Source organism: Scyliorhinus torazame, chromosome 2 (genome assembly GCF_047496885.1).
Source record: "Scyliorhinus torazame isolate Kashiwa2021f chromosome 2, sScyTor2.1, whole genome shotgun sequence".
In the NCBI taxonomy this organism is placed as follows: Eukaryota; Metazoa; Chordata; class Chondrichthyes; order Carcharhiniformes; family Scyliorhinidae; genus Scyliorhinus; species Scyliorhinus torazame.
In genome coordinates, this window is record NC_092708.1 from 388,535,431 (window position 1) to 388,563,135 (window position 27,705).

The following is a 27,705-nucleotide window of genomic DNA, read 5'->3' on the forward strand; positions in this document are numbered from 1 at the left end:
CTGGTATTGGGAGATGGGGGAGAGGGTGTGCCCTGTCCTTGCTGCCGACTCCACCATCACTGACCTGTGGCCTGGGATCCAGCGATGACCCCAGTGGTGCTGCTATTCAATGGAACTGATTGACCAGCAGCTCTCAGCGGGCAGGGTTTCTTCCACCGGAGTCCTTGATCCTGGGGAAGACCTACCGCTGTCCAGTTACGTGCCTGAGTGGCATTTAATATGGCAGACCATATTAAAAAGATAACATATAACAGGCCACATAAAAGAGATGACATGTGGCTCTTGTTGGTTCTTGTGCACGAATGGCTCAGTAGCATATTTGTCTGTGCAGCTGTCCATTGAGCCACCAGCAGAGCTGCCAAATCAGCTTTCGGTATCACAAACAATGACAGGCAAATTTATTCTGCAAAAAAGAACAATTCGGTTCTTTCATACTATTGGCAAGTTTATTTCAGTTCAAAAGACAGACAGTAACAAGTACATTTAATCACACAAAATGTCTCTGAAAGTGTGAGCCCTTGGTTTCAATAGTAATCCTATACTTAAACTGAATAAAACTGAAGCAAGCACATTAGTACATGCCAAACACTGCGTCACTTCTTAAAATAGCATTACAGTAGTTTACAAAGCACAATTTTCCCCATCGTCCAACACAAGTTGTTAAGTTGATACAACTTATTCAGTAAATTCCCTAAAGCATAGGAAAGGTTGTTTCCATTAGGATTAACTTCCGACACCCAGTTTACAAATTCTACCCTTCCCTGCACCATTAAAATACTCTTGATTTGGATAGCATCTCAGCAATAAATAAACCATATTATAAAACCCACATCACCTCTACAAACCACCACCATAATTAATCAGTTTATATAACAAGCTGATAATTCTCTCTATGGCTGAGTGGATTATGTACAGTGAGGGGCGAGAATTCGATACTTTGGCATTTTTTTGTTTTAAAAACCTTTGCTATCAACTCGATGTTGCAAAAATTCTAAATGCTTCAACACTTTCAATTCCTAGCCCAGCTAGAAAAAAAAGAGACTAGTTCTGAACAGACTATTGGATATCTAACGTACGAGTACGGTCTTGTGTTGCATAAAGTGATTAACTGCTAGTAGGATTTCCACAGTGTGTAGCTTAACTTATACAGGGAGAAATATTGTACGACACACAAAAACTGCTGTGAGTCTTTTTGTCCCTGTTACAACAGCAATGTGTGTGAAATATATATAATATATAAATAGGAATTATTCTCAAGTCAAATACATCAAGCCATATTAAACAAGTACAACAGTTATTCACATTGTAGCTCCCGCACCTTTAAAATTTTGAAAAACTTTCTTCTATCAAATACTGTTACAAATCCACAATTTAAAAAAAATCTTTCATCTGATTAAAATTTCTATATCCTTGTTTGGTGAGCCTATTCCAATAGCTATGTGCAGACTTAGGAAATCTTAGGTAGTTGCTAGTTTGGGGCAGAGAGATAATTTTGCTGGTGATTTTCTCTCCCTAGTTTTTAGGCTCTCACCAAGTTCTATGGGTCAACGCAGGCAACTCATTCAGGATCTCTATAACAGAGCCACTCTTTTCCTGTAGAGGTAAAACAGGCCTACAGCATAGCATGCAGAATAGTACAAGTGTGGGAGGCTTAGCATTGCTCTCCCCAAGCAGAAAGGTGCCACATGACTCAAAACTCGGAGTAATACCAGGAAATGGTCGAAATACACAACAGGTCAGTCAGGAGATTAAAGTGGGGGAAATAAAAAGAGGCAAGTTAACCTTTTGAGGCTGCTCTGCGAGTTGCCCCTATCTTAATTATTAGCTAACTCATCCCTCCCCTTCACACACCAACTGACTCACAGTGCATTTTCAGTATAATTATTTTGGAATTCCAGCTATGTAGCTTGCTTTTAACCTCAATGCTCAAGGTGTTGGGGAAGTAGGGCGATCCATGATACATCAGTGAAAATGGTCTTGTTCCTTTAGTCCTACCGCAAGAAGCTAATGTAATGTAGTTCAATTTGTATTATTTACTCTGAATGTACCAAGCTGGGAACTTGAAGAAAAACAGGGATTAGCATTAAAAAAAAAGCCTCATTATGTTACGTTACCTGCAACATTCACAATATGTTTTTCTGCCCACCATAACAGTCTGTATTCTTAGAAGCTAATAGGGATTGCTCTTGTAGCAGACAATTATCAATGGCTTCAGAAAACTAGCCTTGCTTCCAGAGAGAAGAGATTGGGGATGTGGTGAGGTTGTTGGTAGGTGGGGCTGATAATAAAAAACAAAATTCCAGTTCGTTATGCCAAATGACCTGTTGTCTATAGCCTCTGTGCTTGTACTTATCATGCTCTATGGACTGATGACTGATTTAATTCAAAAGTTTTTGAATCAAGTCATTATATTATAATTTAGGAGGGCGGAAGAAGAGAAACATACATTAATTTCTGAGGTCCACTTGTAAATGTATCATAAAATTGCTGGATTTCTTTCCAAGGTGACGTCCACAGTCAATCCTTGATTTGTGCAAAACTCAATGGAACGCGCTCATAAGTTTGGATCTCTCTTAACGAAGGCCAGAAATTCACTGTCACGAGTGGGAAATATCCCGCTTAACTAAAAGCGAATACAAAAGTAGCACACACCTTGGCAAAAGGTTTGAGGTATATAAGCATAATTGACCAGCTTGCCATATTATTATTATTATATTGCCCGCAGAGTCCAAGCCTTGTCATGCTGCCTTATCACTCACTACCATCCACAGTCGAGCTGCCTCATTGTCCAGATTACAAAGTTATGATAGCGCGATACCCAATTCCTGGGGGATCTCGACACTAAGAAAAAACTTGTACAGGTAATTATGTAAATATTTGCTCACACTTTTTCAAAAGGTATACACATCCCATTAACTAATGCTCTTGTATCTTAAAGCGTGTGTAAAAAAAAATCTTGGCACACAGATCTATTGTACGTTAACAGCTGTCCCTTGATTGAGAAAAAAACATTCTGGTATGTAATCAGAACAAAACAAACTCACAGGCTCAAAGGTCTTCTTGCAGGCTAAGCATTATTTTTGCAGGTTAGTATTAATGCACCATAATTGTTTGCAGTCCACCCACTAAATGACAGCGTGATTTGAAGTTGCAAAGCACACATGTTTTCAAATCAGGCTCTTTGACGGAATGCCAGAAATCCACAAGGATTGTCCCAAGGATTCTGTGTTGTGCATTTTCTTGATTTTCTATTACATTATTTTCATTGCTGTCCAACAATAAGGGGCGGGATTCTCCAACCCTCCGTGCCGAAATCACGCTCGGCGCGGGGGCGGAAAATTACCCAAAATAGGCTCCCACGCCGGCACGCGATTCTCTGGCGACCGGAGAATCGCCGCCAGTGGCGCGGTGCCCGTCGGGGGTGGCCCCCCATAGCGATTCTCCTTGCTCGACGGGCCGAGTGCCCGCCGGCATGGTTCACATGTGATCCCACCTGGCGGGACCTCACCGTTCTGGCTGCGGGGGCTGTCCTGGTGGGGGGCGGGGGGTATCAGACTCCGGGGGGACCTTCATGTGGTCAGGCCCGCGATCGGTGGCTACTGATCGGCGGGTGCGCTCATTCCGGGGGAGGGGGCCAATGTTCCTCTGCGCCAGGCACCTGTAGGGCGCCGCCATGTTGCACGGGGGTCGGCGCGAACAGCCGCCGTGCGCATGTGCGGCCGCGTGGGCGTAACTGCAGGGCCCCGCCAGCAGCCGGAGCTGCGGGACGCACTCCGAGGCCCTGCTGGCCCCCTTGAGGATGGCAAGTCATCCCGGACTTTCTAGGAAAAAGTCCGGAGTGATTCCCACCCGTTTTCCGGCGGGCGTGGGGACTTAGCCCCCGGAAGGGAGAATCCTGCCCACGGTCTCCTGCAGTAACAGTGGGCGGAATTCTCCGCTCTCCCAGCCTCGTGTTTCTCGGCGGAATGCTGGCGGGAGAATTCTATCTTCCCGCCACTTGTCAATGGAATTTCCCATTGAAACCACTACATGCCATCGCGAAACCCGATGGCGGGGGTACACTGCCAATGGGAAAAGTGAATCCCGACGATAGGGGAATTCCAGCCAGTATCCTGATAACATTGTTTTCCTTACTTTTGAAGTCCTTGGAAGGAAATTTTCAGTTATAATCTGAATTTTAGAAGTTAGTATTTGTCACTATTTGTGGAAGATCTTCAAGAGTGTGTCAACTTTTGCAGATCTCTCGCAGGGTGGCAACGTTTACGGGCGATCCCTGGGCATGTTCCAATAGTTAGAGAGCTTCCCCACATACAAAAAACATGAAGATCTCTAAGCCCTCTTCACACTGCAATTAAATGTGCAATATCCTGGAATTAGGTTGCAGACACATTTATCCTCCTCCCTTCCCAACAGGTGAAGTAAAAACAATTAGGAAATCTGGTTAAAAGCAACCAATTATCAGACTTAAATGAAAATCTTCCAATTATTTGACATTCAGCAATTTAACTGCAGTGTGAAAGACAGGATTAACTTTAAACAGTGACGATTACGTGACTAGCCATAAACAACCAGGGATCAAAAATGTACATGTCAGTAGGCATGCTTTATACCTCATTACTGCTTTCTATACCAACAGGACTCATCCTGTACAACAACATACCAATATTCATTGTGGAAGACAATGAACTGTTTGGAAAGTTACCATGCACACGGAGAGAATTTATTTGGAAAAAGGCACTATACAAAAGCAAAACAGGACAAAGCTATTAGCAGACAATCATGTATCATTCTCCAGATTGTTGTCTAAATGTCAAAAATGATTGGATTTATTCCACCACTACTGTGATTTAATTTCACTGTACATGGGATTTAGACTTCGACCATAAATGTGAAAGATTCAAGATGAGACTGGCACAAATCTAGAACAAGAACAGAAAAGGCTGGAAGAACGTTAAGAACATTTCTGGAGGTGCTGGACGGGAGCTTCGGGAGGTGGCAGCGGGCAGGGATTGAGAGATTTGGTGATCTCTTCATTGAGGAGGGTTTCCCGAGCTTGGAGGAGCTAGGGGGGAGTTTGAGTTACCGGGTGGGAAAGGATTTCGGTACCTGCAGGTACGGGATTTTGTTCGGAGGCAGGTCACGAGCTTCTCTTGCCTCCCACTAAGGGGACTACAGGATAAGGTGATGTCTAAAACAGGGGTTGGGGAGAGGAGGGTCTCGGAAATATACAAGGAACTGATGGAGTGGGAAGGGGTTCCAATTGGGGAGGTGAAGAGGAAGTGGGAGGAAGAGCTGGGAGGAGAGTTGGAAGTTGGTTATGGGAGGAGGCCCGGAGGAGAATCAATGCATCCTCGTCATGTGCCAGGCTTAGCCTGATCCAGTTCAAGGTGGTCCACAGGGCTCATATGACTGTGGCCCGGATGAGTAGGTTTTTTGAGGAGGTGGAGGACAGATGTGGGGGGAGTCCTGCGAACCATGTACTTATGCTTTGGGCGTGTCCGAGGCTGAGGGAATTTTGGCAGGGATTTTCAGATGTCATGTCAGAGGTCCTGGAAGGAAGGGTGACTCTGAGTCCAGAGGTGGCAATATTTGGAGTGTCGGAAGATCTGGGAGCCCAGGAGGAGAGAGAGGCCGAAGCTTTGGCCTTTGCCTCCCTGGTGGCCCGGAAACGGATTTTGCTGGGATGGAGGGACTCGGAGCCTCCGAAGTCGGAGGTTTGGGTTAGTGACATGTCAGGGTTTCTTAGGCTAGAAAAAAATGAAGTTTGCCTTAACGGGTTCATTACAGGGGCTCGCTCGGAGGTGGCAGGCCTTCATCGACTTCTTCAAGGAGAATTGGCCATCAGCAGGAAGGGGAGGGAAGGGGGTGGCATATAAGTGACGAATAAGGGTAGGGAATCTAATGTGCGGGTAGTTAAGGTTTAGGGCTGGGAGAGTTGGGTATGTTATTGTGGGTTTTTTGTGTGTGTTGGATTTCTCTGTTGTTTAAAATGTTAAAATGATAAATGCCTCAATAAAATATTTTTTAAAAAAAGAACATTTCAGTTAACGTTCTGGTTTTAAACGTTTATTAGAGTACCTGAAACATGGCCGGGACTCTGTAATAGTAAGGACAATGAAACTGACAGCTTGAGGAGCTGACAATGTAAAATAATTATGAATTGAGTGAAGAGAGGTGTTAGGAGAAATGTCTTTATGTTGAGGGCAACGGAAGCATGAAAATGATAGTCGTTTAGGCAGATGGCATTGGACCTTTTAAGGAAAAATTAATTAACTTTCCAAACAGGGTCAGATACCCTGGGTGGGTCAGGGGGTTGGTGAAGGGAGGAGGTTGGGTGGGGGAGTGGTGGAGGAAGGTGCGGTGGAGTGTGAGGCAATGGGTTTTAGTTTTGGATAACTCTAGCAAAGAGTTGTCAGGAATCACGCTGAACTGAAGAGCTGCCTCATGTGATGTAAGCCTTCCATGGTGGTATGGATTTGTACGAAAAAGGCATCAATTGAAATTTCTACGCTTTAGTTGCTTTAAGTTTGTTGCAGATGTTATTTTGTTCCTTTGGATCAATACTGAACACTTAAATCAAGGAAAAAAACAAATGCCATTTTCTCGCAAGTACAATCCTTACATGGAGCATTCCCTCCTGGAGGCGGAATCAACTGATCCACAATAATATTTACTGAAACTTTTTTGTTGTAAATATAGATACTTTAAATTGCATTAATTTCATAGCACATCTGCACAGCGGGACAATTCTCACTACACACAATAAAACCAATAAAATTGTCACAAAAAAAACCTGCAATGAGTATTTGCTTACCTCCTTTAAGGAGCTATAGTTAAAACAAGTTGACTTTAAAGTTCTGAAATGTCTTAGAAGCTTTCATTGACTCACCTGAATAAAGCTATCAACTTTTAAAAATTAGTACAAGTCGCTAGAAAGTTGCAATAAATTCTTCAGTGTTGAATTATTTTCCCTCATTAAAATTCTTTAAATATCTAATAAATATAGCAACATGGCAGTGCCGTATAACAACAATATTCTGATTTCAATTGAATCTTTAAGCCGTTTGAAAAAGTCAGTATTATACAGGGTGTTACAAACTATGCAAAAACATGTATATTCAGTAAAATCTGTTGCTATGCAAGCTTGACTTCTTCAACAGTATAAACCTGTAGGGAGAAAATGCTTTGAATTATTCTGCAATGTGAAGAATGCACAGCTCCGAATAAAAATGGTTTCAAACAGACTGAAGAAAGATCTGCAGCTCTTTCAAATTATCAGCTGCATATTTAACCTGGGTGCAAAATCAAAATCAACACTGCAGCCTGTTCAGTAGCTTAAGTTAATATTTACAAAGTCTAATCGCAGATGTTGAACTCACTACGAAAATAGCAGTTAGAAGAGATTGTAGAATTCAGTCTGAACCATGCATCAAATATTCAGAAATCCACTGATTGACAGCCACTTCTCCACATTACAGCACCTTGGACACTTTCAATACAGAGATTCTATTTACCCAGCAAATTCCCAAGCTGAACAAATCTCATAAATATATTTTTAAAAACTCACTATTAAAAGGCATTTAAGATGGAACTTTCTCTCCCCAGACACTGTCTAATAGTATAGAATTAACATATGCACAAAGTAGAAATATACCATTCTACAGTGCAACATAGCCAGAGAATGCAAACACAATGGCCCAAATATCCTGAAACGTTTCAGCGTAATTATGGCATGAGAGATGCAGAATCTTTTCTGAGGAAATTTGCACACAATTGGTTCCAACCGGTAGGGCAGCACGGTGGCACAAGTGGATAGCACTGTGGCTTCACAGCGCCAGGGTCCCAGGTTCGATTCCCGACTGGGTCACTGCCTGTGCGGAGTTTGCACGTTCTCCCCGTGTCTGCGTGGGTTTCCTCCGGGTGCTCTGGTTTCCTCCCACAGTCCAAAGACATGCAAGTTAGGTGGATTGGCCATGCTAAATTGCCCTTAGTGACTAAAAAAGGATAGGAGGGGTTATTGGGTTATGGGGATAAGGTGGAAGTGAGGGCTTAAATGAGTCGGTGCAGACTCGATGGGCCGAATGGCCTCCTTCTGCACTGTATGTTCTATGTTCAACCAGTTTACTATGGAACATCTCCAACAGCCAGTTTCCTCAATTGTTTGTCCTTTCTACCCCGGGTGCATCTGCTGAGACCCTCTGCCTCTCATTTTTGCAGCTCCACCCCGTATTCCTGAATTTGGATGAATAATGTGCTGACATAGATTTACATTCAAAGAATTGGGTACAACCTGATCAAAGTCAGCTGCCATTGGCATAATGGATAGTGATTCTCTTCCAAAACCTGCATTACACTGGGGCAACATGCAGTCATTCTCAGTGTACATAGAATTGGAGACCAACCCACCCCCCCTTCAGAAGGATGAAGCAGGTGGAATGTCCTTCCCAACAGGCATTAGTGCTGTTCTGCGTAATAATGGAAGAGGAGCAGGAGCCGAGGCATTGGGCATCAAGTGAGGCACCATGGCAGAAGACAGCAGTTAAATCGCTAGTACACCTATTGTCATATTTGCGTGTTTTATGCCAGCTGTAGGCAAATGGCCGCCGAAGGAAATTCTGGAAAGTTCCTGCCCACAAGATCAGAGCTAAAACCAGTGTAAAGCTGCCCATTATTTCTGCATAAATATGATCCAGGAAATCCAGGGCCAATTGTGTCAGCGGTCTCCAACTCCAAGCCATACGTGGCCTTCAGTGTTCCTCTAGCCAGCAACTGAAAAAGGATGTAAACAATTGCATGTAGTCATCAATCAATCAATTGCACTCGCACAAAGATTTGTGCTTTTCTTTGAAAGACAGCTAGTGGGCTAGGTTAAATTAGTATACAAAAGGTTACTTGGCCCTTTATTTGGTCAGAAGATTGTGGACCATGACGCTCAAGTTTTCTTCTTAATAAAATAATGGGTTCTGAAAGCTTATACATTTCCTATTCACATAAAAGTAGTCAGAGACAACTGGCTTTCAAAATCCCATAAATTTCAAGATCATTTAAAAATCCTTTTAGATTCCCTGTTTTTCCCTGGCTGACAAAGAAAAATCTCTTACATTCAGTAATTAAAACAGAAAATGCTGGAAAAACTTATCAGGCCAGGGAGAATCTTTTTCGATAGGAACTTGGGATTCATGTTGCAGATTGCCTGAAAGGTCATCGACCCAAATCGTGTTTCTCTGTCCACAGATGCTGACTGATCTGTTTAGTGATTCCAGCATGTGATGTTTATGTTTCAGTTTCTAGCATCTGCAGTAATTAGCTTTCTTTCTTCCCTTTTATGTTCCGGCGTAAATGCTATCAGCCAAAAATGGGAAATCAAGGATCACACAGAAGAGCCACTCCATTCCTGTTGGAAAATACAGTGGGCTATGAAGGTCCGTTTCCCGCTACCAAAAAGCAGCAACAGTGTCAAATAGCAACCTCTGCAGACCAGACAGAGTCACATACTTTCTACTCCCTTTGATTCCTGTGGATCATCTTCATCACAATGTTTTGATAACACCTGAGCTGCAGTTATTAGCACAGGCTCACAGGAAAACAGAATCCATCCAACTGAACCCACATTTCTTGTAAGAGTCTCTCTGTTGCATAAACAGGAAGTAAAATTCATGCAGAGCTACATAATCCGAATTTCTTGCATTAATTGTATTAATCTGAACGTGGTGGGCTGCACCACTCAGCTAACTAATTACCAGTCACTCAGAAAGCACAACTACAGACAAAATCTTGAAATATGTCAAATTGTTGACTGTGATGCAGTACGAGTTAAATTAATGTTTGCAACACAATTCTTTAAACTTGTACTAACAGATTGGTTACACGATTATCATCCATGCAAAAAAAAATAAACAGACTACATGCCAAAGTATACATAAATAACAAAGCACGTGGCATAGAGCACACATTACTATCTAATGCTTTTGTTTCAATATAGAAGCAAATTTCTCATTTGGCCCCTAAAAATAGAACATATATATATATATATAAAGGATGTGTTAGGACTCAGATTGCCCACATCGGTCACTTACTTGATTATTACACTTAAAAAAAAAACACTGCAGAAGTCAGAATTGGTGACAGTTACATTTTGAGGGAGAAAGAAAAAGTTTTGATTTTCTCCCCCATTTGGAATATGGATTTCCTCTTTCCCTTCATACGCCATCTCAATCAACAACTAAGGAAATGCGCAACCAATGTGCACCATCAATCTTTTGGAAAACATGCCACCTGCCAGATGCAAGGCCGTGGTGGGTGGGTTGAGGGTACTGGAAAAACTGTGTGTTCCCATCGGCGATTCCTGTGTCCAGCTACACTTGAGCAGGTATGCGGCATAACACAAAGCTAGTGTCTGAAAAAAAGTCTAAGCAAAATGGTGATGGTTCTAAAGTTACACAGTGCAAGCAAATAACGTGAAAAATCTGAGCCATGTGCACATCTCGATTGCATATGTTATATCCACTGTAGATCTGTTTGTACAGTATATTTCTTATTTTTGATTCAGTCCAAACACAGCGCCTTCATCTTACTTTGTACCTTGTAGGAACTGCAGGACAGAAATATGTGCGAATGTTCTTTGAAAAGTGCACCCGATAACTTTAGTGTGCTGCAGAAATTCTTTCACACTTAAAAAAAGACACAGAAAAGTAAATAAAATCCCTATGAGTGCCAAGTTGTGGGATTTTATCTCCCCAGAATATTTCTAAATTGTTTAAAAATTGGACCTCTTTTATCCTTTTCCAATACAGAAATACTACATGGAATTCACAGGACAGGAAGAGGACACTCAGTTCAACTGGTTTGTGCCAGTGTTAATGGTCCACAGGAGCTTCCTCCCACCCTTCTCCATCTAATTCCATCAGCATATCCTTCTATTTCTTTCTCTCTTGTGTGCTTATCTTGCCTCTCCTTAAAGAGATCTATTCTACTTGCATCATTTACTCCACGTGGTAGTAAGATTCCCCCTAAATTGCTGATTGGATTTATAGTGGCTGTCATATTTATCACTCCTAATTTTGGATTCCCCAGTGAAAACCAATCAATTGATAATGTGAGGAAGTCCAGAACTATTTATAAATTCTTTATATATAGATGTGTTTTGGAATAATTTAAAAGCACAAAATATTTTAGGCATTTTGAAGGGGGAGCACTTGGAAGAACTTGTGGTCCTCAAAGGAGAAAGTCAAATTCCCGATTAAAAATGTACAAATGTAATTTTTTCAAGTTGTGAAAGGTTGACTGCAGCAGCTTAATCGGAAAACTGAAAGATGCTGTCCGGGTTATTGCTGTCTATTGGGTTGTTGGGCTGTAGCTTTGTGGTTTTTGTGGTTTTGCCATGGGACTGAGAGGAGGAGGAGTGGGAACTTTCACTTGAGCTGCTCCGCGTTTCAGTGCTGGTGCTGGTTTTCTTCATCTTGCGTCTTTTTGCCAGAGGTGCCTTGTCCACATTCTGAAGGCAAAAGCCTTCCCTCTTGCATTTGTTGAACGCCTGTGCAGAGATAAAACAAAGAGTGAAAAAAAAACAATGTGCATAATTCATTTCATTAGCCATGAGAGAAACTACTCCAGCAGCAGCATTTATAGAATGTCTTTAACACAGCAAAACATCCCAAAGATGCTACGTTACTGAGCCACATGAAACAACATTAGGACAAGTGATCAGAAGCTTGGTCAAAGGTTTTAAAGAGGCTTTTAAAGAGGGAGAGAGAAGTTGAGAGGTTAAGGGAGGGAGTTTCAGTGTTGAGGCCGGGCTACAGCAGCTGAACGCACGGCTGCAATGTGGTTTGGTGGGGTTTGGGGTTTAGTTCAGTTGACTGGTTTCTGACTCAGAGCAAGGCCAACAGCGCGAGTTCAATTCCTGTACCGGCCCTGCCTTCTCAACCTTGCCTCTTGTCTGAGGTGCGGTGATCCTCAGGTTAAATCACCACCAGTCAGCTCTCCCCCTTGTGGTAGTGGGCAGCACGGTAGCATTGTGGATAGCACAATTGCTTCACAGCTCCAGGGTCCCAGGTTCGATTCCGGCTTGGGTCACTGTCTGTGCGGAGTCTGCACATCCTCCCCGTGTGTGCGTGGGTTTCCTCCGGGTGCTCCGGTTTCCTCCCACAGTCCAAAGATGTGCAGGTTAGGTGGATTGGCCATGATAAATTGCCCTTAGTGTCCAAAATTGCCCTTAGTGTTGGGTGGAGTTACTGGGTTATGGGGATAGGGTGGTGTTGACCTTGGGTACGGTGCTCTTTCCAAGGGCCGGTGCAGACTCGATGGGCCAAATGGCCTCCTTCTGCACTGTAAATTCTATGAGTACCCGGTATTGCGGTACCTAAGAGGCTGATGACCATTGGTTAAACACAGGAGTTTACCATTGGCTTGTTACGTAGCTCCGCCTACGGTGCCGTCCCAGCAGCCTTCACTTTCTGTACCGAAGCTGCTGGGGAACAAGTTCCAGTAGATTAAAGCCTTCAGTTATGAAATCACTTTGTCTTGAGTGTAATTGATCGTGCATCAATTTAATCTACTAGACTTAAGCTGGAAGGTTGGATCTCCGAATCAAACCGGAGTGCCTTCAATTCAGCCCCCACGCGGAGAATTCAGCTGCAATATTAAAACACTGGCTGGCGTGCTTTAAGGGCTACCTCGAGACGGCCGGAGGCACCTCCTCAGAAGGACAGAAAATGCACCTCCTGCGCTCAAGGGTCAGCCCTGGGGTCTACCCCCTTATCGAGGAGGCGGAGGACTATGATGCCGCGATCAAACTGCTAAAAAGAACATTATATCCGCCCTGTAAATCAGATCTACGCACGTCACCTGCTTGCAACTAGACGGCAAAGCCCCAGGAAATTGTTGGAAGATTTCTACCGGGCGCTACTGGTGCTGGCCCGAAACTGTGGCTGCCCGCAAGTTTCGGGGAGCGAGCACACGGAACTTTTAATCAGGGATGCCTTCGTAGCAGGTATGAGCTCCTCAGATATCCACCGAAGACTCCTAGAAAAGGACACCCTGGGACTTAGAGAGGCACGGGCCCTGGCAGGGTCCATGGACGTTGCCTACAAAAACGCGCAGTCCTATGCGCCCGACCGCGCGGCGGCCCCCTGGGCTGCGTGGCACTCCCCAGCGGCAGCCCCACAGACCTTCCCCCTGACCCCGTAGGACTGCGCTATGAGATGGCCCGCTAACGCCGCCGGGCCCCGCTGTTTCTTCTGCGGGCAGGCGAATCATCTCCGCCAGAGCTGCACGGCCGCACCGTCGCCTGCAAAGGGTGCGGCAAGAAGGGCCACTTTGTGGGGGTCTGCCAGGCCCGCGCCGTGGCCGCAGTCTCCAGCGACTCCGGACCGCCGCGGCAACCCCCCCTTCAGGCCCCGACCGGTCAGCGCTCACCGCCACCCCCCTATCCCAGGGCCACGTGCGACCCACGGGCATGGCCATCTTGCCCCCCAGACACCACGCTGGACGGGTGGGCACCGCCATTTTGTCCATCCCCGCCGCCATCTTGTTCATCCCCGGACACCATGTGTGACCCATGGGTGACGCCATCTTGGATAGGGCCCCAGGCCCCCAGCACGGCCGACTACACGCTGCCCGATCAGAACTCGCAACTGCTTCATCTGGCCTCGGTGACACTGGACCAAAGTCGACCTCGGACACTCGCAACAGCAACAACGACGGTCTTCATCAACGACCACGAGACGTCTTGCCTGATTGACTCTTGGAGCACGGAAAGCTTTGTTCACCACGACACGGTAAGGCGCTGTTCACTTGTTACCCACCCTGTAAACCAAAGGATCTCCCTGGCCTCCGGGTCACACTCGGTGGAGATAAAGGGGTTCTGCCTAGCGAACCTCACTGTCCAAGGCAGGAAATTCGACAATTTCTGCCTGTATGTCCTGCCGCACCTCTGCGCGGCTACCCTCCTGGGGCTGGACTTCCAATGCAATTTGAAAAGCCTGACCTTTAAATTCGGCGGCCATATACCTCCTCTTACTGTCTGCGGCCTCGCGACCTTTAAGGTCGACCCGCCTTCCCTGTTTGCGAACCTCACCCCGGATTGCAAACCCGTCGCCACCAGGAGCAGGCGGTACAGTGCCCAGGACCGGAACTTCATCAGGTCAGAGGTCCAAAGGCTGCTGAGGGAAGGGGTCATCGAAGCAAGCAATAGTCCCTGGAGAGCTCAAGTAGTGGTGGTAAAGACCGGGGAGAAACATAGGATTTCCTGAACGTGATTGACGAGTACTCCCGGTTCCCATTCGCCATCCCCTGCCCAGACATGACCACAACCACCGTCATCAACCTTTTGCCCCAATAGCGCCGCCTAGGGGTGACGAAGCTGCCAGGGAGGCCGAAACCACGCTCCCGGAGTCGCAACCACCGGGACCCCCACCAGAATCACCACCGAAGCCCAGACGCTCCAGAAGGACGACCAGACCACCCGATCGACTGATTGCTTCGCTGTGACTTTAACGGTGAACAAACACTTTGTAAACATCCTCGACAGCACGGTATCTCCATACCTGATCATACCATGTTAAAGGCGACTGTTACCACTGGCCACCGCCCCCGTCGGACTCTTTTTTTAACAGGGGGTGAATGTGGTAGTACCAGGTATTGCGGTACCTAAGAGGCTGATGACCATTGGTTAAACCCAGGAGTTTACCATTGGCTGTTGTTATGTAGCTCTGCCCTGACAGGCGGAGTATAAGTAACGGTGCCATCCCAGCAGCCTTCACTTTCTGTACCGAAGCTGCTGGGGAACAAGTTCTAGTAGATTAAATCCTTCAGTTATGAAATCACTTCGTCTTGAGTGTAATTAATCGCTCATCACCTCTCAAAGGGGAAAGCAGTCTATGGCCATTTGGGACTATGGTGACTTTACTATTAATGTCAGCCTTTTTCTCCTTGGTGAAGCATCTTGGTAGAGTAACTTTTGTACACTATATAACTGCAGGTATCATAGCAGGAATAATTCCAGGAGGTCTGGAGTGAAAGGCTAAACTGGTTTATTTTAAACAGAAAATTAAGCCGCTACTGCGGCACACAAAACAAATGTCCCAGCCCAGGACTATTGGGAACTGCTGGTCTGTGTCTGGGAGCTATATTTAAAGGTCACGTAAATGAACCCGAGCTGGGCAGGCCTCTGCCCGCTCAATACTGAAACCCCCTCCCTTATTCTATGAAGCCCAACGAGAGATCAATCAGAGATTCCCCCGTGGTTCTCGTGAGGATTATCACATTCCTCCCCCCTCACTCCCACGGCGATGAGGCCTTTTTCGTCGCTTGGCACAAGCGTCCGGTCGGTGGAATGTGGAGCTAGATCAGGGGACGTGAAGCGGACTGGGGGTTGTCGCTTCCTTGTTGAGCGCCAAAGGGCCACACACAGAGGTCATCTTCAGTTGTGACCCCCGGTGGAGGATTAATCAACTCAATCTCCACTTCAGACTCCGAATCTCGATTTGGGGAAATGACTCTTGGGCCCCATAGGCTTAATCCCCTTGCTGACATAGTCTCAGTAGGCGTCTTTGCCGAAATCGTCTCCACTGGAGTGGGGTCCCTTCTTCTCAGGTGCTTTTTTCACGGCCTTCCCTTGTACTTTGACTAGACCAGTCTTTTCCAGCATAAGTCCAGGATTCATTGGGAGCCATCTCCAATGTTCTGCACACAGACAGCATCTCCTGTTCTTCAAGGTCCTGTCGCGTCTTCTGGTTTTGTAGTTCCTTTTTTGGGTCTCCTACTTTGACTCCACCTTCGCCCCAAGTTGGGAAACAGCAGGCCGAGCTTGGTGCACAGCCGTTGCCCCAATCACAATTCCACTGGTGCGAGTCCCGTTGTCGTGTGCAGCATGATTCTATAATCAAAGAGGAACCAGGCCAATTTTGTATTTAGGGAACCAGTAGGCTGTTTCTTCATTCCAGTTTTGACTGTGTGAACTGTCTGTTTGACCAGGCCGTTAAGACAATGGATTGATGGCGCATTTGGATGTGTTTAATGCCATTTGACTTCATGAATGCCAGAAATTCTCCACTGGTAAAGGGGGTATCATTATTGGATACGAGGACCTCTGGTATACCGTGTGTACAGAAACTTTGCAGGAATTGTTCTATTATTGCATGAGAGATCGTGGAGGACAGATGATGTACGTCTAACCATTTTCAGTGGGTGTGACCATAATAAGGAACAGAGGTAACCAAGGTCATGGTGGTCCCCACAATCTTCAAAGGTTTCCCTCCATATGGCGGCACGGTAGCACAGTGGTTAGCACTGTTTCTTCACAGCACCAGGGTCCCAGGTTCGATTCACGGCTTGGGTTACTGTCTGTGCGGAGTCTGCACGTTCTCCCTGTGTGTGCGTGGGTTTCCTCCGGGTGCTCCGGTTTACTCCCACAGTCCAAAAATTTGCAGGTTAGGTGGATTGGCCATGCTAAATTGCCCTTGGTGTCCAAAAAAAAAGGTTATGTGGGGTTATTGGATGGGATGGAGGTGTGGGCTTAGGTAGGGTGCTCTTTCCAAGTGTCGATGCAGATTCAATGGGGCGAATGGCCTCCTTCTGCACTGTAGATTCTATGATTCTATGTGGCTAACCTGGCCCTGGTGTCTCACAGGTCTGGGGCAAAACGCCCATCCGGAGAAGTTGGAAGGTCTGTTCCCCGACAATAGAAATTATAGCTCTCCACCTCCATTTCTAGGGAATGATCGTTGACCAAGATTGTTATCTTTATCGGGGAAACTTTAGGGATGAAGATGCAGTTTAGTTGCACCGTTTCGTCCTTCTTGGCTGATAGATTTGTAAGGCCCGGGTCTGAGGTGACTTTGGCGCCCAGCCTGGACGACATGCGTACTGCTGATTCTGGCAGCCTTGCCCGGGTCGTGTCCTTTGGCTACAGTTACAACAGCCTTAGGCCTGGCAGTTAGTAACCAAAGAGCAATCGTAATCAGAATGAAAACAGAAATAATTTTCTTACGTGAAAAGTTGCCTTGACATATGTATGGACTGAAACACCTGAAGAACCAAGAATGTCTGGGGTCATAAGTGGATTGGATGATAACTGACTGCTGTCCTGAAGCCATTCATTGAAGCGGAGGCTTGACATTTTAATCCGTTTGTTTGGGTCAACAGTCAAGAGCCCTGCAAGTGCAAAATGCAAAGTATTACAAGCAAATCACTCAACTATTTTAGCTCCTAGCTTTACAGGTCTTCTGTCAATGCAACCTCTGCTCTCCCTTCAGCTGGAATGGTATTGCTTGGATAATCCTCCCCAGATGCAGGCTTGTTACAAGAGATAAAGAAAGCAAGTGGACTGCTGTGAATCTGAAATAAACAACTAAATACTGGCAAACACTGTAGGGTTCCACCCAGCAGCTGCAAAGAGGAATCTCAGGTTCAGAGTACTGGCTCTGTTGCTTCTCATTTTCCAGACACTGGTTATTTACAACTTCTGAATATTTTAATGAGTACTAAAAGATCCTGTTTGGCCACAAACAATGCAAGTGAATTTATTTCTTAAACCAGGGGTTCCCAAACTGGGTCCCGTGCCAGGCCAGGCTGACTGATACAATCTGAGTTCTGTGCTGTTTCCAAAACGCAGCTTCTCCAAAACTCAGTCTCTGATTGGACGAGCTGGAAACAGCACAAACTCAAATTGTATAGATCATGCAGAATCCAGGCAAGGAGCAGGGCCTGGGATGGGATCGGACCTTGGGCAACGAACGGGGACTGGGTTTCGGGCAAAGAACAGGGACGGGGCAAAGGAACAGAGACCTCGGAGAGAGGTCAGTGTGTGTGAGAAAGATGTGAGTGAGTGTGTGCGCCTGGGGCAGCATGGTGATGCAGTGGTTAGCACTGCTGCCACACGGCACCGAGGACCCGGGTTCGATCCCGGCTCCGGATCACTGTCTGTGTGGACTTTGCATATTATCCCTGTGTCTGTGTGGGTCTCACCTCCACAATCCAAAGATGTGCAGGGTAGGTGAATTGGCCATGCTAAATTGCCCCTTAACTGGAAAAAAAGAATTGGGTACTCTAAATTTAAAAAAAAAAAAAGAGCGTGTGCGCGAGAGCGGAGAGTGAGTGTGTGTGTGAGAGAGGTGAGTATTTGGATTTATTGTCACGTGTACTGAGGTACACTAAAAAGTATTGTTCTGTGTACAGTCCAGACAGATTGTTCCATACATGAAAACCATAGGACATACGATACATACACCAAATAAATACAGACACAGACATTGGGTGAAGTATACGGAGTGTAGTACTACTCAGTAGAAAAGATGAGTGGAGAGATCATTCAGTGCATAAGAGGGCCATTCAGGTAACAGCAGGGAAGAAGCTGTTTTTGAATCAGTTAGTGCAAGTTCTCAGAATTTTGTATCTCCTGTCTGATGGGAGAGGTTTGTGAGAGAGATGAGAGTGAGTGAGTGTATGTGTGTGAGAGAAATGAGAGTGGGTGAGTGTGTGAGATGAGAGTGAATGTGTGTGAGATGAGAGTGGTGAGTGTGTGTGTCTGTGAGAGCTGAGAGTGAGTGTGTAAGATGAGAGAGAATGAGAGAGTGTGTGAGAGATGAGAGTGAATGTGTGTGTGTGAGAGGTGAATATTTGTGTGTGAGATGAGAGTGAGCGAGTGTGTGTGCGATGAGAGTGAGCGAATGTGTGTGCAAGGGATAAGAGTGAGTGAGTGTCGGTGTGAGATGAGAGTGAGTGTGTGAGGTGAGTGTGAGAGATGAAATCGAGTGTGTACGTGTGAGAGATGAATGAGTGTGTGTATGAGGGATGGCAGTGAATGTGTGTGAGATGAGAATGAGTGTGTGCGTGAGAGATGAGTGTTTGTGTGAGATGAGAGTAAGCGAGTGTGTGCATGAGAGAGGTAAGAGTGAGCGAATGCGTGGGAGAGTGAGCAAATGTGTGTGAGAGAGAAAAGTGTGAGTGAGTGTCAGTGTGAGATGAAATGAGTGTGTGTGAGTTGAATGCGAGAAATGAGAGAGTGCGTGTATATGAGATGAATGAGTGTGTGAGGGATCAGAGTGAATGTATGTGTGAGATAGGAGTAAGTGTATGTGATGACAATGTGTGAGATGAGAGTGAGTGAGATTGAGAGATGAGGGCGTGTGTGTGAGAGAGATGAGAGTGAGTGTGTGAGTGAGGAGGCATGTGAGGGGCGAGTGTGTGCTTGTGAGAGGGAGATGAGAATGAGTGAGTGTGTGTGTGAGATGATAGTGAGTCTGTGCGTGATAATGTGTGTGTGAGAGATGAGATTGAGTGTGTATGCGATGAGAGTGAGTAGGTGTGTGTGGCCTCGGACGCGTGTTCCCCCTTCAGGCCCCTTATACAAAGTGAACACGTTGAATAGCCATGGGCTGGATTCTCTGCACCCTCGCGGTGAAATCGCGGCGGCCAGCACGGGGGCGGTGAATCCATGTTCCCGCAAGAAATCGGAACCGCCACCGGTTCACTGATTCTGCGGGCCCCGAAAAGCGGCGTACTCGGGGAATATGCCGGCCACCTGGTCCTACTTGGGGCCATTGCCAGAGGCCCACTCAGCCATTCTCCACCCCCGGCCGGCCGAAGTTCCGACGGCGTGGAACTAGTGTGCTCCAGCCGGTCGGGATATTCGCGTGGCGGCTGTGGAATCAGTCTGCGGCTGCCCTGGTCCGGGGAGGCGAATGGAGGTCAGGGGGTCCTTATAAGTGGCTGGGGAATGCTTGTGCGGGGGTTGAGAGTCGGGCGCGCGGCCGATCGGGGGGGGTCTCTTTTTTGTGGGTCTAGCTCTGCGGTCCGAGTCCGCCATGGAACACAGCGCGGCCGCTGGAGGTCGCCGCCGTGCACATGTGCGGCCTCCGACCCGTAAGTGCGGGGGCCCGTATCTGCAGCAAAAGCTGCGAGATCTATTCCAGGTCCCTGCTAGCCCCCTGCAGGGCTGGGAATTCATGTCCCTTTGATCCAAGTTTTTCTGGTGTAAACCTCTACTGTTTTGACGCCGGCGTGGGGCCATAGTCCCAATAATGTAGAATCCATCCCCATGTGTTTCTCAGCACTATGTGCACCGGGAAACACACAGCTAAACCTGCTCGCTATGGCGCTTTGATTCCTTTTGGGAGAATCATGGTCATTAGATTCTGAGGGGCATTTCCAGGGTGAATGTGGAGAGGATGTGGGAGAATCTAGTAACGAGGGGTCACAGTTTAAAAATAAGGGGTCACCCATTTAAAATGGAGATGAGGCAAAATCTCTTCTCTCAGAGAGTCGTGTGTCTTTGCAACTCTTTTCCTGAGAAGGAGGTAGCAACAGAACCTTTGAATATTTTTAAGGCAGAAGTGGATAGATTCTGGGTAAGCAAGGGGGTTATAGGTTATTGGGGGGCGGCGGGATGCAGATTTGAGGCTACCATCAAATCAGCCATGATCTTATCAAATGGCAGAGCATGCTCAAGGGGCCGAATGGCCTACTCCTACTCTTTGTTCTTCTGTAATTCAGGAAAAATATCTCATTAACAAAGACTTAGCAAACAAACTGAAGCTTATCTAATCAATACGGCAGGCTCAGAATTCTGTCTGACCGTCATCAATTAGAATTTAAAATAATCTTTGAAATAACTTTCTCTTTCTCTTCCTCGGATGCCCAAAGAGTTGTTACTCACAGAGGCAGAGACCACGAGAGACCAATAAGCTCTCTTTTACAGCTCAGTGGGTTGGGGGTAGGGGAGAGGTGGTTCATCCATGAGGTATCCATTCACTGCAATGGGACCGCGGCTATTTGAACCCAGAGCCAATTGTAGGAATCCTCACGGAGTCTGGTGGTGAAGGAAAAGGAACAAAGTGAAAGTGTTTGAAGAGCAGAAGCCAGTGGACCTCAGGCCGATTGGGGCCATTGTTCTGGTATTTGACACCATAACATTCATCCCACTGTCACTTTATAAAATGGATCATTAGACTGAAGTTTTAGGAGTTCTTCAATGGCTTTTTACAGTAAATTCATTGCAGTGTTAATGTAATCTACTTGAGACACTGATAAAGATTATTATTACTATTAGTAGCTTTATACTCAAATGAAAGGCCAGGATGTAACTTCAACAGTGTCTAAAGCAGTGATGGTTCAGATACTATTTTTGACACTGGGTGAGAAAAGGTCAGTCACTGCCTGTTCTTACCTTGTATCAATTCCTTGGCTTCTTGCGAAACGTTTCGCCAAGATTCCCCTTCGAAAGAGAAGTCCCCCTGTTTAATTTTCATCATGATTTCTTCTGCACTGGTGGACGTCAATGTCTTTTCCTCACACTGGAATGGAACTTTCCCCGATAGCATGGTATACTGCCGAGGGAACAAGAGTCAGAAATTAAAACACGTGGAGGGGCTCCTTCGCTAGTAAGCTGCAGTTCATTAGCTGACGGCGGCGAGGGGTTGTGGCTCGCTGAACCTGTTTAGCAGCTTTGGGTGTGCCTAGAACGTATGAATGGTGGGGGAAGGGGGATTTGAAAGTATTCTGGGAAGGGATGGGAGGGAGCAGTGGGTTGATGGTGACTAGGGGCGAGGGATGGGTCCACCCATTGGGTGGGGCATGGTACCATCTTGTGTGGGCTTCGGGCTGTGAAATTTAGAGGGGGGTGATGGGAGCATCGCCCGGAGGGGTGATGGCTGCGAGCAGGAGGGGGGAGGGTGAGAGCCCCCCGATCCAGCTGGTGACGTGGAATGTCCGAGGGTCGGGAGGCCCGGTGAAACGGGCAAGAGGTTTTGCACATTTAAAGAATCTGAGGGCCAATGTGGTGCTGTTGCAGGATCCAGGGGGTTATGGGTGGGTGGGGTGGGGGAGTGGGGGGGGGGGGGGGGGGGGGGGAGTGGCAGTCTTGAGTAATAAAATAACTTGTTACTAGATGGAGAAGGTGGTGGCAGACCAAGGGTGAAGGCATGTTATGCTTAAGGGGGTGTTGGAGGTTAAATCGGTGGTTTTGGAGAGCATTTATGACCCAAACTGGGATGTCGTAGATTTTATGAAGAGGATGGTGGTGCCAATCCCGGCCATGGACACACATCAGTTGATCTTGTGAGGGGGTGGGGTGGGTTGTTGCTGCGGGGAGTGAGGAAAGCAGAGTATTCAGCAATTCTGGTTTCCGATCAAGCTCCACACGCGCCGGAGAAGGTGAATGGAGTGTATGAAGCGTTTTATAAGATGCTGTACAGTTTGGAGCCGCCGGAGGATGATTCGGACATGGTGGAGTTTTTGTAGGAGTTGCAGTGTCCCAGGGTGGAGGAGGAAGATCGCAAAGAGTTGGAGGAGCTATTGGGGGCGGAGGAGGTTAGGAAGGCGATAGGGTGGCTGCAATCAGGGAAGGCATAAGGGCCGGATGGGTTTACGGTGGAATTTAATAAAATGTTTGCAGACCGATTGGTGCCATTACTGGTGGAGGCGTTTGAAGACTCGGTGGCCCCCCGGTCTTCCCCCGAGACGATGAGTCAGGCGTCCATTTTACTTTTGTTGAAAAAGGACAAGGATCTGGTGTATATGCATCGTTGTAAAATGTGGATGCAAAGATTCTGGCGAAGGTGCTGGCGCTCATGTTGGAGGGGTATCTCCCGCAGGGGGTCGGGGAGGATCTAACGGATTTTGTGAAGGGTAGGCGATTATCGTCCAACGTGCGGCGCCTACTGAATATGGTCCTTTCTCAGGCAGCGGGGGAAGAACAAGAGGTGATAGAAGTTAAATGCTGAGAAGGCTTTTGATAGAGTAAAGTGGGGGTACTTGTTTGCGGTGTTGGAGCAATTCAGAATAGGGCCTAAGTTTGTGTCGTGGGCCAAACTGTTGTACAAGGAACCAAGGGCCAGTGTTTGGATGAATAATGTTAGCTTGGGTTATTTTTGGTTGTATAGGGGAATGAGGCAAATGTGCCCTTTGTCCTCCTTCCTTTTCACGTTGGCGATTGAGCCGTTGGCCTTCGCTTTGAGAAGTTTGTATAAATGGAGATGGGTAATCGGGGGGGGAGGAAGGAACATAGGGTGTCGCTTTGTGCCGATGATCTTTTGTTGTACGATGTGGGACATAATGCAGCTGTTAAGGTGGTTTGGGATTTTGTCCGGGTACAAATTGAATTTGGAAAAAAGCAAATGTTTTTCAATTATTCCGCCGGGGAAGGGGTTAGCTTCGGGGTATTGCTGTTTTGTTTGACATGCTCGCATTTTAAATATTTAGGGTGAAAGTGGCTCTGGATTGGGACGGGTCCAGAAGTTAAAATTTACGAATTTAGTGAGTAAGTTTAAGGCAGCTTTGCAGAGGAGGGACAGTCGCCCTCTGTCTCTTGCCGGGCGGGTGCAGTCGGTGAAGATGAATATGTACCACTGTTTTTATTTTTATTCCAGTGCCTGTTGGTGTTTTCAACAAAGGTTTCTTTGTGGGTGTGGAAGGTTTGATCTCATTGTTTATATGGTGGATAAGGTGGGGGGGATTTGGAAAAGGGTCCTTCAGAGGGACCGTCAGTCTAGGGGTTTGGCATGGCTGAACCTGATGTATTATTACTAGGCGGCGAATGTTTGGTTGGTGGATCAGGAGGTAGCCTGGGTGAGGATGGAGGCTAGGTCGTACAAGGAGACAGTTCCGATGCCGTTTGCTCTGGATTCTGTTGGGAGTGGAGGTCAGCTTCTCACCCAATGTCTCGACAACGCTGGGGGATCTCATGGAGTTTTTGTACCTTAAGAAGATGAAATACACGTTGAGCCGTTTGAGTGGGAGGTTTTACACAGGGTGGCAGCCATTTGTCAAGAGATTCTCCGAGCCCCCGCCGGGTCGGAGAATCCCCGGGGGCTGGCGTGAATCCCGCCCCCGCCGGTTGCCGAATTCTCCGGCACCGGATATTTGGCGGGGGCGGGAATCGCGCCGCGCCGGTTGCCCCCCCCCCCCCCCCCCCCCCCCCCCACCATTCTCCGGCCCGAATGGGCCGACGTCCCGCTGCTAGGATGCCTGTCCCGCCAGCGTGGATTAAACCACCTTTCTTCCTGGCGGGACAAGGTGGCGCGGGCGGGCTCCGGGGTCCTGGGGGGGGCGCGGGGTGATCTGGCCCCGGGGAGTGCCCCCACGGTGGCCTGGCCCACGATCGGGGCCCACCGATCCGCGGGCGGGCCTGTGCCGTGGGGGCACACTTTTCCTTCCGTCTTTGCCACGGTCTCCACCATGGCGAAGGCGGAAGAGACTACCTCCACTGCGCATGCGCTGGGTGCCGTGAGCGGCCGCTGACGCTCCCGCGCATGCGCCGCCCGGCAATGTCATTTCCGCGCCAGCTGGCGAGGCACTTCCGCCAGCTGGCGGGGCGGAAATCAGTCCGGCGCGGGCCTAGCCCCTCAACGTTAGGGCTCGGCCCCCCAAGATGTGGAGGATTCCGCACCTTTGGGGCGGCGCGATGCCCGACTGATTTGCGCCGTTTTTGGCGCCGGTCGGCGGACATCGCGCCGATACCGGAGAATTTCGCCCCAGGTCACCGTCAAATGCTGGGGAGGATGGAAGTGCAGGGAGAGGGGGGATTGTTTATCTGTTTTCTATTTATATATTCAAACAATGTTCAATAAAAATATTTTTTATAAAAAAAAAATGAAAACATGCAGTGTTTAAAGACTGAAAGGGAAAATATTTCCTTGGCCAAACTATGTTTGGGTCCATGACAATGTTTTAAAATGCAAAACACAATTGAAAACAAGACATTTATTGAGTGAATATTGAATACTTTGAGTTTAGCCAGTAGGCTCTACAAATGAGATCATTCAGGAACCCCAACAGCAGCTTTGTGGAATTGGGGATTCTCATCCCCTCACCAAACTATCAACTAGAGATTATGACCCCAAAGCTCCTGCAGAGAAGCAGGGGGAATAGAGAAGTAGATCATCTGGTGCAGAATAGAACTTCCACCAACACCCTGTTAACATCCCTTGCACGCTTTCGAAAGTCAATTGTAGAGCAGAATTCACCAAAAATTAAGTGTCATTTTAGGCGAGTTCGGCAAGGTGTTTCCTGCCAGCTTTTTAGGTGAGATCCACACCAGTATTCATCCATGCTTAGTCATTTTTTATGGTCTTGGGGAGTTTTTCCCCAGTCTAGCTCACGCTTAGAACTTTTTTCAGCAGTGATGAGCTAAACTCGCCAGCAAGACCGGTTATCAAAGATCGGGGTGCCATTTTGAAAGGCTGTCAGTACCTCTAAGTGAGCTTGAGGATCCTCCACACACCCCACCCACGGACAATGTTACTCCCGGGCATATGGGCATTACCCCCCCCAACCTACCAAGTGAAGACACCCTGCTATGGGATCGCTGAGGGCCCCCCTTTTCAGGAGTTCCCAACCCACCCTCCCTTTCAGCACCCCTTCCAACCCTCTCAGGCTTTATGAGGCCTGTTCATACCCGCCCTTCGCCCCCCAACCCTTCACAACCCCCTCATCGCCCCTTTCGTGGGCATAGACCCCTTCAGGCCCCAACCCTTGATAGTACCACATTGGCAGCCCTGCCAGCCTGACAGTGCCAAGGTGCCCAGGTGCCAACGGGAGTGTCAGGGTACCATCCTGTCCTGTCCCTGACCATGCATGGATCTCCAAAAGCGAAGGAGATCCCCCAGTTGCCGTTACGCCTGGCCCCCGTTTATGTGGACCAACACTAAACAGCAGCCTGGCGAGGTATCCCAGGCGAGACTGTTAGGTCCCAGGCGCCGGGAGAATCTGAGCATGCATATTTAAATGGCTCGTTTAAATATGCTGATCTGGGTGCTGCCGAGTGAAAGTGAGATCCAGAATGCGACGTCTCGCAGTGTTCGGTTGAATCTCGCTAGAGGTCTCTCACAAGATTAAACGGCCTCGTCCCGATACCAAGTCTGGCACGACGAGGCCATCAAATCGCGCCCTTAATATTATGAGCTGGTACCGATCCCACATCCAGTATAATTAAGGGCACTCCCTGATCAGGCATTGGTGGGATGTGTGGAATGGAGAGAGGAGGGGTTAAGGGAAAAATTTTACTTAACTACTGTACCACGTTGGCTGTCATGCCGAGTTCTTTAAATTGAAAACCTCATTGGGTTCGCTCATGTCAATTTCAGCATTGCCCTGTGATTGATGGAACTGCTGAAACTGATCTGGCCATTCTATGGATGTATTATGGGCTTGCCCCAAAGAATATGTGATTGAGCTGAGAAAGGGGTGGAACTCTGGTGGATTTGGGTTCCACCACAATTCCTCGCCCCATCCTCTCCAGCCTCAGGAATTACAGGGTCTACATTTTTTTAAGCCAAGTAGTAAATCAACATTCAGGAAATGATGACACAATGGGTGGGATTCACTGTTGGGAGTCCGGCTTGTTACCGTTGCCAGCGAGGCTGGAGAATTTGGCGTTCAGCCAAATCTTCATTCACAGCAGTAGGATCGGAGAATCCCGCCTGTGAGGGAGTGGAGAATCAAGGAGTTATGGTATTAGGGATAAACCATCCTTCCAGGTTGGTAATTAGGGGACATACAATTTAAGGTTACAACAAAAATGAAATTAGAGTTTGGAGGTTTTTTTTATATAGAGGATTATTGGGATATGGAATTCCCTACCATAAAGAATGGTGGCTGCAAAATCCATAACAGATGTTAAAAGGAAAGGGAATGTGGATTACTCAGAGAATCAGTACAAGTGAGATAGGCGGAATGACCTGCTGCGCAGTAAGCTCCCGATCATGGATCATGAATTTTCTGATCATGAATTTTTATATATATATTATAGCGGGAGGAAGCGAGTAAAGAATGAGAAACTTACACCAGACTTCCCTGGGATATCATGAGACTACAAGACATAGCAGCAGAATTGGGCCAGTCGGCTCCAACATTCAATCATGGCTGATATGTTTCTCATCCCCATTCTCCTGCCTTCTCCCCATAAACCCTGAACAAAATTTACCTCTCTACCAACTTACCAGGATAACACCCAAACTCCACAGGTCGCAGGATTCATCATAACCATCGTCCTTCAGTAGTTCAGGGGCTGCGTAATGTAGCGTAAAGCACGGGGTCTTCAAAGGCTGATTATCAGGAGGTTTCAATCGCGCAAACCCAAAATCTATGACTTTAATTTCTGTGTTGTCACTATCATCCGCGAATAACAAGTTCTACAGAACAAGAGTTGGGTGGGGAAAAAATGGAAATAGGATTATTAATAAATTTCATCACTCAATAGCTACAAAATGTTCTCTGAAACATTGAACCTTGATGCCCTTTTTATAGCATGTTCCTGTAAAATGTAGCATTCTTTCAGTAGATTAGACTTACTTGCAAATGAGGATCAATTTTTGTCTTCTCAAAAGCTGACACAGCAAACTAAAAATACCAAATACATCTGTGTTTTTGGTGCAAAATCAAGTTACAAGCATCTGTGCACCTCAGAGAACTAAACGTAAATGGGTAAATCAGATAAAGTTGAAGAGATGTGAATCATACCCATTTATATGTAAAACATGAAGACGATCATTTTAATTTGCTGAAGCAAATGCCAAATGCAGTTGAATATTGTCAATTATTTAAGTTGTCCCTCTTGTCACATGGCATTTCTCAAAGCTTCAACATACAACATGTCCCACATGGGAGCCTGTGTCACACAACCACACACAAAATCTACTGGCAAGCCGACTTTAGTGCTCAACTCAATTTTCAGGTGAGCTGCTACTTGAAGCAGGGTTCACTCCTGCC

General features: G+C 47.0%; 1 protein-coding gene and 1 long non-coding RNA gene across 4 annotated transcripts in view; one reads left to right on the forward strand and one right to left on the reverse strand.

Annotated features, from left to right (window-relative positions):
- LOC140405534 (uncharacterized) overlaps positions 1-9,672 on the forward strand; it is a 116,877-nt gene extending 107,205 nt beyond the window's left edge. For both annotated transcript variants that reach the window (XR_011938633.1, XR_011938634.1), the window contains exons 3-4: positions 2,726-2,861; positions 9,350-9,672. This is a non-coding gene — a long non-coding RNA (uncharacterized lncRNA). The remainder of the gene's footprint in view (positions 1-2,725; positions 2,862-9,349) is intronic.
- Positions 425-27,705, reverse strand: part of LOC140405517 (ribosomal protein S6 kinase alpha-5) — a 365,875-nt gene continuing 338,594 nt past the window's right edge. For both annotated transcript variants that reach the window (XM_072494073.1, XM_072494063.1), the window contains 4 exons: positions 26,937-27,128; positions 21,167-21,326; positions 16,991-17,154; positions 425-11,533 (listed from right to left, as the gene is read on the reverse strand). In XM_072494073.1, coding sequence (XP_072350174.1) covers positions 11,294-11,533; positions 16,991-17,154; positions 21,167-21,326; positions 26,937-27,128 — 756 coding nt within the window. In that variant the 3' untranslated portion in view covers positions 425-11,293. The remainder of the gene's footprint in view (positions 11,534-16,990; positions 17,155-21,166; positions 21,327-26,936; positions 27,129-27,705) is intronic.